Raw genomic sequence first — 17,480 nt, 5'->3', positions numbered from 1 at the left:
ATTAAACGTTTTTACTTCTGGTTTGCATGTAGATATTTATTATCCAAAAAATAGTATTTTATGTGAATCTTAAAGTCTTTCAAACCCCATGATTGTGAGATGAGTCAGGATCCAAGAGAAAGAGAACGAGTTCATCTGTGTTTCGCTTTAAATATAGTGCCCAAAGAGGAGTTTACTTTGGTCCAATCTCTCCTGGGTAAATCTAATCCCTGACCGAAACCAGTCCTTTCATTGGATTAAAGAATTTGAATGATGTTTCACTTTTACACAAGCAATGTGTGTCATCAACACTAGCAGCAGCCCCGCCTCAATGGAGAAATAACAGTAAAATGTATAGAACACAACTTTTTTTGATAGAACTTTAGGTATAGTGATCATAGAAGGATACAAAATTCAGTTTCATTCTCCTAATTCAATTACTGTTACAAGCGTGTTAAACACGTTGTACAATAATTAAAGGAAAATAGTTTAAGAATTTGTTTAACTTTAAACTACATTAAAAAAAATAAACATTTCAATTTTATTGAGAAAACATACTTAAACAACTCTTAAACTTGCATCCAGAAGATTAGTTATTACAATTATTGTAAACAATCTAATCAGTTATATTATTACTCATTCGTCAAACTACGTTTGAAATCATAGTTTCAGTCATTTCATGGGCGGGAATCATGGCACCTCGTATCCACCAGTTGTCGCCCTTCTTAACCCTTTATAGGAAGAAAGTTGTATGTTGGTTTTCAGACAGACGTTCTTAATTAAAAGATAAGAATCAGCTTTGTTTGTTTATACAACACTAAAGATCAGCACAGCAGGTAATCTAAAAGTGCCCACCTCTTGTGTATTTATTTATGTATGTTTTCATTTGTTATTATTATTATTATTATTATTATTATTATTATTATTATTATGCAGGCGGACAAAGCCATCCGTCTTATTACTCACTGTTTGAGACCGTCGAAAAAGCCGGTCTTGTAATGTGTAGTCAGTGGGGATGGGGTTAAAACCCCTTCCCTAGAGCCCTCCTGGGACTGTGGCTGGAGCCTTAAGGTAATTATTGTATTAAATTAGGTAATTAAGACTTCAGCCACAGAATATAAAAAGATGCACTCCAGGCTTATTAGAAGGGGAGTGTCAGAGGCGAGACGTGAGTCTAAAAATAGAAAAACAATTGCTATATCAAAAATATACTTGTTTGAAAGTGTTTGTGTTTGTTTTACTTTGGCCAGAGTGCCCTTTGCTTTGTTTTGTGCGTTCTTTTTGTTTACACTGTTTATTTTGTTTAATTCTTAAATACGAGCACAGCAGCGCTGTTTTGCAGTACAAACTTTGTTATTGTTTCATTTCCTGGTCCGTGACGTCACCACACCTCCACACTGCAACCACTCTGCCACACCCTGTTACCAATATCTAGTCATTTGAAGTAGATCAATCAACAGTGTTGCAGGGGGAAGGAAAGTTGGGTGAAGACAAACTTAATTAGCATCACAGCATCTCAACTCTCATAGATTAAAAATGGAAATGTCATTTTACCAAGTACATTCAATTTATAACTATGAATTTCTCCCACACACGTCATGCAAAAGGTGGTGTCATTTCATTATACAGGCTAACTTCACTATAACGAACCCCCCTGAGACCTGGAAAAATGTTTGTTATATCAGGGTGTTCACTATAATAGGGTTTGGCATTTTTTTGTATCAGAATAATGACAAAACGGCAAATTTGAATTGAACATCATTATATAGTAATTTTATGAAGATTCCTTCACATTGATCGACATTTAAACGGTATTGTGACAAGGTACTCGTGTCACATGTGTGGGTAACCGCATTGCAAGACAGAGGAGTTGGAGCTGAAACGCTGGCATAGGCGCAGGTGCGCAAGATTTATTAAACATAAAACAGAAAGTAAACAAACGGGTCATGTGACGCTACAAACGATGGTAACGCACAGAGGACATATAGACAGACAGGCAGCAAGTCTCAATCGAGCACCCGTCTGTAAACATAACAACTCCAAAAGCACACAAAACAAACCCGTTTCCACATATAAATTACACCAACACTAATCCCTCCCTGTTGTATGTTTAAAAGAAAACAGTAAACAAATAAAAAAGGAAAGAATGTACACTTACATGCTGAATACAGTAATTACATGTCCTTTCTTTTGAAAAACTATCCAGCGTAGATTGTCTGGTTGCAGTTTGTGTGAAGATGATGGACAGGCAACGATTGCATTCATCAGGCATGATTCGTACTACAATACGTAATCTTTGAATTAGTCAACCATGGTCTTTGTTTTCACTGAGAGAATAACACACCTGACACTAGAGAAAGTTCAGTGTCAGTCAGTACTGAGATCGTTGTATCCGGGTCGATCCTGTACGTGATCGCTCTAATAGGGCTAATTTGCAGTGAAAAAATCGGTTCTTGCTGTTGGGATCATTAAAAATGGGTGTTCTATAAGAAGGGTTTGTTATAGTGAAGTTAGCCTGTATTTGCTTTGCTTTATCACTCACTGAAATAATATTTTTGTTTTAGGTCACTGTAGATATTTGATTGTGTATGATGATGGGCTTATTGTAACCTACTAAAAGCTGAAACAAACACACATTATGAAAGGCCAGCAATCCTTACCTGGTCCCATGGACAGATGATTCCTCCAAAAAACATGAAGAGGTATCCCATGGCAACAAGGCATGCCCAGATTACCAAAGAGAAAATATGCAGCAGTTTCTTGAACACTGACTCAATGCAGACCAGGACAAAGATGGTCAGGAATATTGCCAGAGCTGTGGGGACAGTGATTACGAATGCTACATGGTCTTCAATGTCCTGCAAACAAAATGAACAATGTATTAAAAAAAACACTTCTTCTCTTTTAGGAGGCCTGTGTGATGTATTCTACCAAGACTATCTCTTAACAATTCCATGTCAAAAATTTATAAGATAAACAGAAATTCTAGTTACAGTTTTACAAACCCTGTAGGTGCCAGTCCAGCAGAGAGATAGAGGGAGAGAGAGAGAGGCAATACAATAATTTTAAATATTCTCCTGACCCTGTTCCATTTGCCTATTTATACACACAATTAAATTATCTTCATTCCAAGAGAGGACCCAGCTGTGGAAGCCTGTAGAAAGTATGCGTTGCAGGGGAGGCCACCCTCAACAGCCGAATTAGGCTGCATCTAATGTTTGGTCGGCATGCTTGTCTCCCAGTAGAGATGCCTCTGGGGACGCCTGCCAATTACACAGGAAGTACTACTGAACAATGGGTACAGGAGCATCACAAACAATTGGCTTGGGCCTATAAACAAGCTGGGGTACGAGTAGGTGAGTGTAGAACGGAAAGGAAAGCTAGATATGATAGACCACTAAGGATGTGCCCCTATTGACCAATGATCGGGTATTGGTTCGGAACTTCAGGCATAGAGTGAAAGGCAAGCTAGCAGATAGGTGGGAGAGAGTCCCTTATATTGTTATAGCTCCTATGCAGCCAGGAGGACCAGTGTACAAGTTGAGACCTGAGGGAGCAGATGGTCCGGAACACACCCTACATAGTAATCACCTCCGTCCATGTATCCTGTATCATAAGGTGACCCAATCAGCTAATCAGATACTGTGAGTACCATTCCCACCAATGTAAGGGAGCAGCAACCAGTTTGGGGGTATCTGTTTAATATGCAGCCAGGACCAGTCGCACAGGAGGGTGACGTAAGTGAGGAGCAGAGGAGGGACCCATATAAAGTCTCCCAAATTCAATGGCAGGGCCGACTGGGAAGCTTTCCATGCACAGTTCAAACTCATTGCGAGTTGGAAGTTTGGACTAAGCGGGAGAAGGCCCTCCAATTGGAGGCGGGCTTGACTAAGTCTGTTGACCCTGGCACCAGGGCAAAGACTGGACTATCGGGCATTGACAGGGCATTGCAGTGCTGGTCTGGGAACAGCCTACAGCCCGGACTGCTCTGCAACAAGCTCCACAGCCAAAGCAGGAAGCCGGGGGAGCCACTGAGGGTACTAGTGGCAGCGGTAGGGGAACTAACCAGGAAGACCACCACCTGCAGATGCAGGGAGCCCTGGGTCACTTAGGCAGCCAAGACCCTGATGCCAACCAGACCCCCATGCCGTTTTTGGAACTTTGATGGTCTCCTCGGGGATGAGGGATTTTAAGGGGGGAGCTGTGTACTAAACCCTGGGTCGGCTGTAACCGCGTTTGGGAAGTTTCTGTGACCCAGAGTCAAAGGTTCAATTGCAGCAGGTGTTCAGGGACATCAGAGACGGGAGAATCACCACTTATCAGAAGCTCGGCTTGTTGTGCGAGCGGACCCGGCTGCAACATTGTTGTCACAAATCAGGAGATAAGATGTTGTAATAATCAAGGGATCGAGAGCGGAAGCCACTAATGATTGGGATTGGTGCCTTGTGCCTGTGGCCTGTGCCCTGGATGGGGATGGGGGGGAAGGGGTAAGTAACGGGCTGCTGAGATGAACAGGTGCAGCGGAGACTAAAGAGAGCTGGTGCTTGGACAAAAGAGAGAGCTGAAGAACATAGAGAAAGATTGGCGAGAAACTGCCAAGGAGAGCAAGAGAAAAGTGTGACTAAAGAGAACCAAGGAAGAAACCATAAACTGCACTTAGCTGGCTCTAGCACACGGCCAAAACAGTGTGCTTTGGACTTTATTTTCTTTTATTCAAGTATTTTGTCACAGTCTGAGTAGCTCTACGCTGCTCAGCTGTAGTGGTACCACTGGCTGGTAAAGCAGCATGCTTTACCTGTCAAGTGTAGAGTCCCAGCTTAATAAACTGCTGATATTAGAGAACCTGAAACACCTGTGCGAGCCTGCCTTCATTTCCCACGCAACACTACAGTATTATCAAAAAAAATATATACATTATTATAAATGTTATGTCGGTCTGGAGATGTATGCATGTGTAGGTTACATAGACATTGTCATCACAAATATATTGCAAATGTCGTGGACTCTCTTATGTTCTTTTGATATTGTATATTATGAACTTTAATTTGTCTAGCTTTGCCTAGCGATAACGATCAACCTGACACCTTGAATGCATCAGGCACTCAGGAAACAAAAGGCTAATCAAACCCGTCTCTGCGATTGAATTACCAAGTCTAGTGAGAAAAAGGTGGTTTAGCATAGGAGTCTGAAAGAGAGTAAAATAGCTTAAAGATTTAGAGATTTAAGACAAATATCACATCATATTGATTTAATACCACTATGAGTACAAGATGCAAGCGTTTTTATTCTTAAATTACCTAACAAGCATAGAATAACCCAGGTAATAAATCCCTAAGAGAATTAAACTGTTTGCAATGTCTAACCAAAGTCGCAACCCGACATATTTGGTGTCTAAAGAAATGTAATTTCTTATGGTAAAAATAACAGGAATTCGGAATAAAATCAGAATTATTTAGTAAAAGTTATGCACGTTTTAAAAGTTTCCCCTTTCCAGATTATGATAATGAACTAATCAGACAGAGGCAGGGGGGAGCAATCAATCAAGGTTTCAAGCCCATTCAGCTACAAAATAGCCAGTCGGAGCATGCAGTGGGAAATTCAAGTAATCTCTTTTTTTGAAAAGTATAAAAGCCAACTGTAAACATTAGTTCCTAGCCCCAGCTCTAGCCCCTGTGCTGAGCCCTACCCGCTCCTCTGATCCCTGCTCGCTCAGATTCAAAGAAACTACAAGACTGCACCTGGAGCCCTCAGCTCTCAGTATTTATCCATCAAGGTTGGGGGCCCTGACACTCAGTGACTGCTTTCCAGGCTAGGTAACAACACTCTTAAATATCTATTCAGGTATTGTGTGACCCCTTGTTGTTGTGTCAGTATGTACTAATTTTTCTTTGGTAAATTGTTGTTTTAAACCTTAGTTCTCATTGTAATGCTTTTAATGTGATATTAATTGTGTAACTGTTTTGTGTTATTTTCAAACTTATTTTGTTGCGTGCTTAATAAATACCATCTTTCTAAGAAGAGATTCCCAGTATTGAGTCATTCGCTTATGTTGAACAAACACGATTTATGAACTTTGAACAGTCTGGAATGTGGTCTATTTTTGGCTTGTGTAAAGTGTAAATCCGCCATCGTTTTCAGAGAGCGATATTGAAAACGGGTTTGTACATTATAATAGGACACAGTTTATTGTAGAGGTCCCACCGAGATCTTGACAATCAAAGGTATCTCTTTATCCCCTACAGTTTTCGGAGGTCCCTTAATTTATTGCTTTTAAGAATATATTAACTGCCTACAATAGTACCCACACATGTCACATTCTGTCATAGGCTTTGTTTACAAAGATTTTTGTCACCTAAAATGGAACATTCTTTTTCTAGAATTTTGATGTCATCATACTATCATCATACTATACTTTTCCAGATTTTGGAAATGCACGTTTAAAGCGTGGCACGCCAGCAGGGGGTAGACCAGTGCCAGTTTGGATTGATTTACATCGTTCCATGGGTCAAAATGTGTGAAATTCAAGTGACAAATTGATCCTCTTACTGAGACAGTAATCCCATTGCAAACCTTGTTTTAAGAAATGCTTATTACACAACCTTAGAACAAATAACGCAAGGGCCAATAAAACTTGGTATATAAAAAATGTAAATAAAAAAAACAACCAGTGACAAGGTACAGAGGTTGCAGTCTTCAATGATTTTGCAGTTAAGACAAAAATATTTTTGTGCTACATGAAGCCTGGTACTTCCTAGAATTTCAGATTTCCAGAAACAAATGCTCATATCATAACAGTAATACCAAAAAGATTGTAAAAGATATGGAGATTCTTTTTGAGGTTTATGCTATGTTTATGCTTCATTTTAGTTGCATTTTGGGTTTAAGCTGCACAAAATTATCCAATGGAAAAAAAATGGTATTGAAAAGGATAATGTCTGTCCATGTGAATGGGCAGTGAAGTACAAGTGACATACATTCATTGAGAGCTGAAACACCACTGAATATGGACGTTTTCAGCCTTAGCTTTTATAATGGAGCTTCAGTGATCATTTATGCTAAAAAGAAACATATTAAAAATAACTGACAAAGGTTTCCACAAGAAGTCTTAGGCCCAGACCAAATCAAAACTAATCGCACTTAACAAAACTGTATTTAATAGCGTATCTTATTTCTTCTACTCATAAAAAGAAAACACTATTAAATACAGTTTTGTTAAGTGCAATTAGCGAGTTATCAAAGTTTTGATTTGGTCCCAGCCTTAGTCTCCTTGTATTTTCTTGTCTCTGTAACAGTGCATAACAAAACATTGTGAAAAGGTTTCTGATGACAGAAATCTTTTTTTTTTTTTTTACTTTAATGCTATTTCAAACTTGTATTAGGCCAATGGAACACAGCAACAAACATCATTTCCATTTCCCAGAAGATTAAGCTTGAATAATTAATAAATTGGTGAGATTGAATTAAAATGATATACCGAGACATAATTAATGCACTGTTACACAGCATGAGGTCAGTGGAACCAATGATATCCTCTCTGTATCAACACAACATACCACATAACGGACGGCCCTGGGATTCTTATTTTAAAAACAAAGGACAGCAATTAACTTTCCATTCCACTAATGCTTTATGAATACAGGCCTACACTGTTGCTGTACAATACTTTTATCCGTTTGAATTTAACAATATAGACCCTTATGAATCTTGCAATTTGTATGTTTCACTTTAAGTTACAAAATCTAATAGCACATTTTCCACTTGGCAATTTCTGATTGGATCGCCTATGTGACTTGTCATCCCCTATTGTGTTTTTGAACACCACAGCTCATTTCATTATTATTGATGTGGCCTAAAAACAAAAGTGTTCCGAGGTGATTTGAAACTCAGCTTGAGGGTTTCCTGACCACAAAGACAGAATTATGAAAGCTGGGGCTGGCAGGTTACCAATAAAAAAAATGGTAACCACATTATGTACTGAGATACAAAGAAGAAACATTAAAGAACCATTTCAGGTCATTAGATAAGGGTCTTCTGCACTGAAAGGTATTGGGTTTCTGAGTACCTTGATATACAGAATAATAACACATTGTTTTTGGGGGTATATTAACATTTGTGACAGAGCTCTTTTATACTATCGTTTCATTGTAATATTATACAACTGGCATTCATGCACAATAAAATAGTAGACATGTAGTTGGTTGAGACTAAAACTAAAGCAGCACCCATTTTTTGTTTCTCTCAGTCAATAGAAATGTTTGTAAACAAAACTAATTTTTACTGATGTTACTTAAAAAAAAGTTATCCTGTAGACAAAAAGGAAAAAAAAAATAAAGTAGTAATGTGGTAATTATAAGCACTGCAATCATCGTCAAAGCATAATTAACTAAAAAAAAAAAAACATTTAAAGCTGCAATGCCCAACAACTGTGTCAAATGTTCTACTAAAGAGAGGATATATCATGAAAAACCAAGACATACTGTATTTATGTAATAGATGGATGCGGTGAAAACAAAAAAGCTATCAGGCGAGATTGTTAACCTTCTGCTGCTCACCGCCCATGAGAAAATCGATTACCAAGTGATTGTTTAGTACATTTTACCATCATTTTGCCTTAAGTGCACTCTGCTGCAGACACCAGACAGCTGGCTGTCCAGTTTGTTTACATTCCCTGAAGGTACTTTCAGCTGCAGGCACATAAGCTGCCTCCCTCCTTGATTATTCTTGCCACTGCCACTCACGTCACAGGCATGTGCTCACTACTACCCAGCCCCAGGAGGTGACGAGGTTATGCATGCCATCTGCAAGCTCTAGCTTAGGGAAGCAAAACAAAAGCGTAAACAGACTGAAAATAAGGGTTTCACGTTTTTGTAATATCGAATAACATTTTACAGGAAATGTGCTTTTAAAATGAAACATTGTAAAATGGTAGGTACTGCGCCTTTAACTGGCTTAATTAAACAACACTAAAGGCTGCCACACACCAGAAGTGATGTGATTTTTTAATTGGGCGACAGAAACTTTCGCAGCGACATGACCATGTACAGAAGCAACAAAACTGCCAGATTTATACAACTGTTAAACATTGCTATTGACAAAAACTATGGGGTAATTTACATTACGGTAGTCTTCCATAGTTTAGCATTTTACTTTTCATAACGCAGACCGTATTTACCTAATTACCTAATTATTTACATTCCGCGAAGGGAGTTTTGGTTTTAGACACAAGCTCTTTGGTTTTTATTTCTGATCACATGATATCCCTTTAAACTTATTTTGAGCCGATTCTGTTTCCTAATTAAACTAAGAAAAAGCTGTTAATTACAAAACAATGTCACTTGTTTTTACCTTCATATCTGGACTGAGCCTGGTTCTGTTTCACTTACTTTTTATTTCAAACAGACGTGACAAATTGCTCATCGCTGATCCTAATTGCATTTCATTCTTGCATTCGCCTAGTTTATCATTGTGCTTTTGTTATTTTCAGTCGTTTAACAGAATTGTCCTGACAGATTTTCTTTTCAGAATACAAATATACTCCGTACCCAGTACGGAGTACACTGATAGCAACTCCATCATTTAAAGTCTCCTTGATTTGTAGCAAAAATAAACAATTATCTTAAACCCAGTCTTTTATTAGTAATGTTCTCATTATTAGGATGTAGAGACAGCTTAACTACTAATTAACATTTAAAGAGAGGTAAAGATTTGGAAAATAAAAAATAAAAGGTTTAAGCCCTAAATGTAGGACTATTGTAAAACCATATATTGCTGACTGCTGTTTTTTATACATATCCTTTATTATTTTACCTAACTGCATCCAATAAATGCCACAATTCACTTTTTTTTTCTGCTCAAGGGACATGCATGAACATATGCACACAGAGGGAAAAAACAGTAATTGTACACACATGTATGATACTGGCTAATGCTTTTCAAGATTATAAGTTGCATACAAGCTAAGTTGCATCACATTTTCAGCTAAATTCACCATCTCTCTATCTATCTACCTACCTATCTATCTATCCATCTATCTGTCTATCTATCTGTCTATCTATGATACTGGCTAATGCTTTTCTTATCTGCAGAGCATTTATACAAAATGCTTTTTTAGTTCATTTTTGGTAATATAAAGATGATTTTAGAACTTAAGTGGAAACAAATGTAATAGAATAGCAGGCAGGTCTGTCAAGGGGTTAATCAAGCATGCACTGAAAAAGAGCAAAGAGGCTTTCCGGTCACTTCATCCTATTACTGTACACTGACGGTCCTTACCAGCCCAGAAGCAAAGAAGACAGTCAGTAGAGCCACACAGGCTCCCATCACAATCAGAAGCAGAAACACAATCAGAGGGTGCTGCTGGCTCATGCAGTAGTAGGACTCGTATAGCCAATCTGTAGACTTCTGTTTACCCGTGGCATTTTCAGTCCTATCCAGCAAGGAGTGTCTCCTTCTCATCGCCTCTTGCCACATGGAAACTGGTGTGGGGTGATCTACCTTCTCCTGTTTAAATGTTATACCCTCACTGACTTCTTTTAAATTCAATGAACCTGTATGCATCCGATATGCTGGCAAAAAAGCTTGACATGTAGTCTGTAGCATTGTCCCAGAAACATGTTGAACTGGAATGAAGTGAGTGACTGAGGGAGGGAGAGAGAAAAACCAAGAGAGAGAGAGATGGAGAGAGGGAGGGAGAGTTTACTATAGCTGCACTAAGTGATGTCAGTTGTAAGAATCCAGCTTTCTGCTGCTCGATCAGCCTGATGATCAAGCTTTGTGCTGTATGTGTGTGTATATCACACAGCTCCCCTTCTCTTCTTTCAATTTTAATTACTCTGTATTTGCTCCTACAGAGTCTCTTGTCTCGCTACAAACTCCTAGAATGTCAAGCTAATTATTCTAATTTTTGTTGGTTTGTATATATAGTCTCCTTAAATCCGTAATCCAGTGTATCCTTGTAAATTGGCTAAAAAGAGAGTAATGAATCATGTAAATAACTATTTGTCATATATAGCACTATAACTGCAAAAGGTTAAAATTAGTGAATACAACAACCACTCCCCCAGACTAGAACCTGCTATATAATTAGTGTCTTTTTTAAAGTCTGACGAGAAGGGTGAAGCACAGGTTACTCCTGCATAATGAATGCAAGAAAAAACAGCAATTACTTCTCAGAAATGAATTACATGGGATTTGTGATCTACAGATGAAAAATCTCACCTGATTGGTGTTTTCCCGCTTTTAATTAGTCCCCCTGGGCTATTGATGTGATCAATTTCATTTTTTTAAGCTATTAACACATTTGTGACAATTAGTGAGGTTTTTTTTTTCTTCTTTTTTTACTTAAAACAAAACAAAAATAAGGCACAGTTTCATTAAGGCGGTTGTTTTTACATTACATTTATTATTATTAATTATTATTATTATTATTATTATTATTATTATTATTATTATTATTATTATTATTATTATTAAAGCTCAAAAAACAGGAGGGAAAGGAAGGTGCCACAAAAATAGAAATTAACAAGAACAATTAGTTAACATAGTTCTTTTTTGACCTTTAACAATTAAAAGGGAGTGACTTTCTGGTGTAAACAATTTGCATTTGAGATCCAAAGGATCCAAAGGAACAAGAACATTAAAAAAAAAAAGATATGCTATACAACATTTTTCATCCCTTGTGCACAGGTAAGAAAAAATAGATTTCACTTAAAACTAAATATACATTTTACCTCAACTTTATTTGACTAGATACTTGCATTAAGTTTCAGAGACCCTATTTTACCGTCCTGACAACATTTTGCTTGGCAGGTGCTTTTTTGTTCACTCTCAAGTATTGGCATCTCTGGGTTTGTGAATCCAGCAGTTAAAGTTCACTTATTATTTGGTATACATTCTAATTTCAGGTGTAATCTGAATCTTAACTTCATTCAGTTTGGGTTCCTGAGCAAAAAATCCAACACAGCAGTTGATCCCAGATTCCTGCCACTTTTCAGCTTTTTTTTAAGTTCTCTGGATCTCACATATAACAGTAGGAAGACGCCCAGCTTACATATACTGTGACTGTCTTTAATCTTTTTGATGCACATGCACATATTGGAGGTTTTTAAATAAAAATTGTGTTCCGATATATAGCAGTGATCAAATATGTATAGAAGTGTAGAATGCCAGCCCAGATTGACCATTCAAGGTTTTTTTTTTTTTTTCCTAACTTCATTCATGTGGCAGCTTGGCAATGGGGTTCTTGTTGGGGTATGTTAAGGGTTAGTTGTACACGCCCAGTTAGGGGCGAAGAAGACACATATAGAATTTGTTGTGTAACATTTTATTAGAAAATAAAGATTTTTTTTTTAAATATGTAATTCTTGATTTTACTAGATTATTTGGGTATTTACCTGCTACAGTTCATATATACCTATTAGCAGCAACTACACTTCTAATTTTGCAGAGTGTAGATCACGCACTCAGAATGTCAATGACAAAGCATTCTAAATGTTTAAACCACTACAGGTTCTGTATAGACAGATTAAATACGTTAACAGGTTTTCGTTTGTTTATTTATTCAGGATTTAATGACTTATGTTAATAATTGTTCAGTGGCTACCTCTAATCACTATACTGTATTCACTGGGAACATTCATGTGTTACCTGCACTGCATTGTATCAATTTACATTGCCTTACTTAATGCAAATGAATGCAGGGAAATTGACCAGAATGAGGCTTTAACGTTTATGTCTACTGCCATTTTCCAATGCTGCCTATTTTTAGATGGTTAGTGTGCTTCAGTCAGTTAACTGTGAATTTTAGTAAATGGTAGATTCAGGAGCATAAAAGCTCTGTTATTAAATATATGCACAAATGCACTTAGTTAAATTGTTTACATTAAAACAGCTAATTGTAACATGCTATTATATTTGTAAAAAAACAAATTCAACACGTTATGTTATTTTATGTACAGTATGGAACCTACATTGTACAAAGGTAAAACCTAGTAGAAATATTCCTAATAGTCCGTCCTTCGGATGAGACATAAAACCGTGGTCCTATTGTAAGTGACCCTGCAGCAGTTGTGATGCCTAGTTGCCAAGTCTCTGTAAGTCGCTTTAGATAACAGCATCTGCTAAATGACTAATTCATAATAATAATAATAAATCTAGGCATCTAGATTGTGTTTATGAAGAGAAAACCTATTTACATTTTTTAAAGCAGATGTGAATGCTGTGATAGATAACTTCTTCACACCCCCAATCAGAAATAGTGCAGCAATAACTAATGCATGTGTCTCACTGACATATGGGACCATTTCTATAATGTGACTGCCGCAGCGAATTATTGATTTAGTTGGAATTAACTTATTTTTACCTCCTGTCAGCACTTCGTCCCAGCTGTGAAGCTGTTAAACCACACTGCTGCTGATTAATATTAAACACCTGAAACTGTTAATTATATGAGTGAAAGAAAAAAAAAAACTGGTGTAATTCCTTTTGGGAGTTTTGTCATATGGGATTGGTGTCACTGCAGTGCACAATTAATTCCAGCAGCAGAAGTTTAATTCCAAGATTACAAGTTGCATACCAACTAACTTGTGAGGTCAAATTTTCAGCTAAATTCACCATCTATCAATCAATCTATCTACTATCTAATTACCTTGCTTGCTTGCCTGTCCGTCCAATTCAATTAATAATAGTATATTTATATTTTAATATACTTGTTTATTTTAACACACATTTTCATGTTAAATGTTAAACATAGATGGCTTTTTCTTTACTGACCACACTTTATTGAAACTATACTGTTTTGGTATTAAAAATGCTGCATAACATATACATACCAGTAGAATTTATAATTGTAATGTATTTACTAGTTATTTGAGGATTTCACTTGTTTATTGTAGTGTGGGTGTTAATTAATGTACACAGTTTAAGTGTGATGAAAACACACGTTTTCCACGCAATGTATGTATCATGAAAAAAGGGCTAGAAAAAATACAATGTGTTGCCAATTAAAAACATCCATAACTTTATGCTCTTTTAAATAGCACACACACAAAACATGACATGGGAAATATATTTGCCAAAATGCAATAAAAAAAATGTCCTCTTAAAGGCTACTCCTTTTCCACAAAACAGACAATAGTGTGTGTGCAGAATAAATTAAAACCTGAATTAGTTATTTTACACTCACATAGCTTCTGATGTAGCATCTGTGAATAAAGTACCACTGTTGGTTCTCTTTTTCAGATTTTTTCTAGACTACATTACCTCTGCTCCACCTCTATTGAGCACTGACGCTGATACTGTCATCTCAATTCTCTGTAGACTTACTGGTAGGTGATCTGAAAACAACACCAAAAATAAACCAAAAGCATTTATTTTGGTTTGAACAAGTCTTTTCAATTAAATCATCTTATTTTTTGTTTTTTGGACAGTAATCCCACAAACACTGTCCATATTTGTGGAAGATTATTTTTTTATTATTATTTTTTTAGCAATATTAGATTTACTGAAGCATATGGTGATTTCTGTCTACATTTTAAAATAATTATTGTTATAAATTGAATTTGTTCTTTCACAAGTATTGCTTCAAGCTCCAGTTTCTTGTTCATCATAAATATGGTCTACTGAAGAACTGATGGACAACATAAAACATTACCTGGGTTCAGACATCAGCTTGCTGCCTTTCATGGTTCTGTAGTACATAAAGAACTTCCAGTCATGACTGTTTTAACATGAACCAACTGCTAACACAGCTCATTCCAGCTTTACAGTTTAATGAGTTTCAGACTTGAATTTGAGATCAGCTCAGTAAAAGTTTGTTTTTGTTGAAAAGGGCAAAAAACTTGGTGCTTGTTAAAGGTACAGTAGTTTGAATTTAGGACATATGTTCTAAATTCACACTGGCATGCTCTACCTGGGTCAGAAACTACCCGGGTTAGGACCCGGTGTCATGAGGATCGGGTATGCGATTTCACACTGCTTTTGATAGGTATGCAGTTCAAAATAGGAATGCACCTCTTACAGGGTTGTTCAGTACTATTCAGGGGACAAAAGTAACTGTGATGGTTGATTGGAGGCACAAGCTAAAGGTAGTCTGTGGGGTCTCAGTACAGCTGGTGGTATCCAGGTGTCCACGTTACAAAACCTCAAAACGATACTAACTGGAAGTTTTCTTTAGGCCCATGATTAGATAAGTATGGGGGCTGAAAAAAACCCTTTTAATCTCCAGGGGAGAGCCAAGACATTTTTGATTGACATTGTAATCTATAAGCCCAACTTCCTCAAGCACAATCACACGTTCCATTTGTTTTGTTTAAACAAAAGTCAAACAACGAGTACACACTTGGTTTTCCTGATACTGGAAAGTGACTGGTTTCCATAGAAACCGCCCAGATCCTATTAAAGAAGAGGTCCATCCAATGACAAAAATAAACATCGATTCTCCTGCGGGGTTTCTCTTTTTCCCTTCATTTTGATAAGGCAGCTGCTGGAGAGGAGATAAAAAAGTATTATAAAAATGATTATCTAAATATTGTGACTCCTTCTGGTCTTTTATTAGCACCATTAATTAGCACCACCTTTCATTTGTTACCTGTTTAGACCTATAGATAAATGTAGGTGAGTACCTTCATCTAAGTGTAGCTATTAAGGCTGTTACACAAGGTTGCTATTTAAGACGGCACCAAAACAAACAACATGATTTCATTTTGTTTCAGTGGAAAATGAGGAGAAAGGAACTGAGGAGCAAAATAACGTCGGACATTAACTTTTGTGAGATAAGAAATGACTTCAGAAAAGTATGTTTACCCAGATAAAAGGTACAATACTGTACAGAGCCGATTGAAAAATATCTACAGTATTTTGAATATTAAATAGGCAGAATGAAAAACAATCTAAACAGCAGGGCTGGGACCTACCGATGGTGGTAAGTGTAGCTTCCTTAAAATAGTCCTTAAAATGTTGTGAAAAAAGCCCACTAATAATACAGTTCAATTATAAATCTCATGGATTGTCACAGCAAATTAAGCTTCAAGTTTGGAATCTCTGTAATGACGGATGAGTTTGAAGCACCCTTTCTGCATTCCACTTGAAAACAGGTAATTAGTCCCAATATGCAAGAACCATTTAAAATGATTGATGTACACCAAACACCCAGGAAGTGTCGCGGCCAAGGGTGGCTATTATATTTATAATTGCATTTATCGTAGTCACTGATCTATGCCACTTAGGGAATTACACCCAAAGAAAGAGTTTTATTGTACGTTCACTAAACACACAGGTTCCTTTAATTTCAGGTGAGCAACACCAAAAGACTACCATGCAAAAAAACAGAGAATAATCAAGCGGATTATATAAAAGTTTATTGCATTGAAATGTAACCAAAGCAATGCCACAGTAATGGTCTTATTACTAATTAAATAGCAGCACAGATAAGTAAAATTAAGTTGAGCAGAAACTGCAAATAACCTAGTTTCCTCTACCTCAATAAAACAGTAAAATATCACAGTTGTTTACAGTATATATTTAAAACTAGTAAATATTCATTTAAAACAAAAGTAAAACACAATGTCCAAAACCAGATATATATATCTGCAACACCCTTCTAAATAAGTTTTTAGAAAAAAAGGGAATTAAAACAAAAAATAGTTCCCTCAATTTAGTCCCAGTCTGTGAAAATGGTGCAATCTTCTCACAGCTCCAAGTTCACATAAGGACTTCAATCCTTGGGACACCTGTTCTCAAAGCCGCCTGTCCAGCAATGTAAACAGATAATGGCGATGGACCTATCTCCTCGGCTTTCCTCCATTCGCTTTAAAGGAATCACAGGATGGTCTCAGCGGTGTAGCACAGCCAAAAATAATACAGCAATATAATGCCAAAGGCAGAATAAAACACAATCACTTAACTTTTATGTGGGGGAGGTAACCTTAGCAACCAGCTCCCTCTAGCAGGAAAATAGGTGATTACCTGAGTACACAATTTTAAACAGCAATGTGACTGACTGCCAAGAAAAGACGAACAAAGATGTCACTGCCCGAATACACAAGCAGCAACGTGACTTACTGCCGAGAAAAGACGAAGCCAAATGTTACTGCCCGATTTCGAATCATCCATGAAATACAGGTAGCCATTTTCAAGAAGCATCATTAGCTTCCTGATTAATTCAAAGATAAGCTTTTAAAATGTCAGCATTTCTAACAAACAGTACCAGCTTGCACAGATTTTTCGACATGCCAAGCAATACCACAGTTCACAAATTGGGAGAAAAACAGGTGTGAGTAATCACGACTGGAAATGAGAAGCAGCACATAACTGGAATACTCTGTGTGATAGCAGACAGCCGTAAACTGCCTCCATATGCGTAACCGAGGTTGTATCTGTGTAAATGCATTATTTGAAATTTGAGCTGCGTCTTAAATTCGAGGGCGTCTTAAATTTGAAGGAATATGGTAATTAATAAAAAAAAGACAATCGTCTTTTGGGAATGTGTACCACAATCATAAAGC

At 37.1% G+C, this 17,480-nt stretch overlaps 1 protein-coding gene across 2 annotated transcripts in view; it reads right to left on the bottom strand.

The window, feature by feature from the left end:
- LOC117399819 (adenylate cyclase type 2-like) overlaps nucleotides 1-10,635 on the bottom strand; it is a 139,995-nt gene extending 129,360 nt beyond the window's left edge. Inside the window, exons 1-2 of one of the 2 annotated variants that reach the window (XM_059022282.1) lie at nucleotides 10,252-10,635; nucleotides 2,640-2,837 (exon numbers count right to left, since the gene is read on the bottom strand). In XM_059022282.1, coding sequence (XP_058878265.1) covers nucleotides 2,640-2,837; nucleotides 10,252-10,578 — 525 coding nt within the window. In that variant the 5' untranslated portion in view covers nucleotides 10,579-10,635. The remainder of the gene's footprint in view (nucleotides 1-2,639; nucleotides 2,838-10,251) is intronic. The other variant, XM_033999204.3, reaches the window with a different exon arrangement.
- Nucleotides 10,636-17,480: the final 6,845 nt, after the last annotated feature.

Source organism: Acipenser ruthenus, chromosome 4, assembly GCF_902713425.1.
Source record: "Acipenser ruthenus chromosome 4, fAciRut3.2 maternal haplotype, whole genome shotgun sequence".
NCBI lineage: Eukaryota > Metazoa > Chordata > Actinopteri > Acipenseriformes > Acipenseridae > Acipenser > Acipenser ruthenus.
Note: the sequence above shows the minus strand (reverse complement) of the source record. Positions and strands in the feature narration are given on the sequence as shown.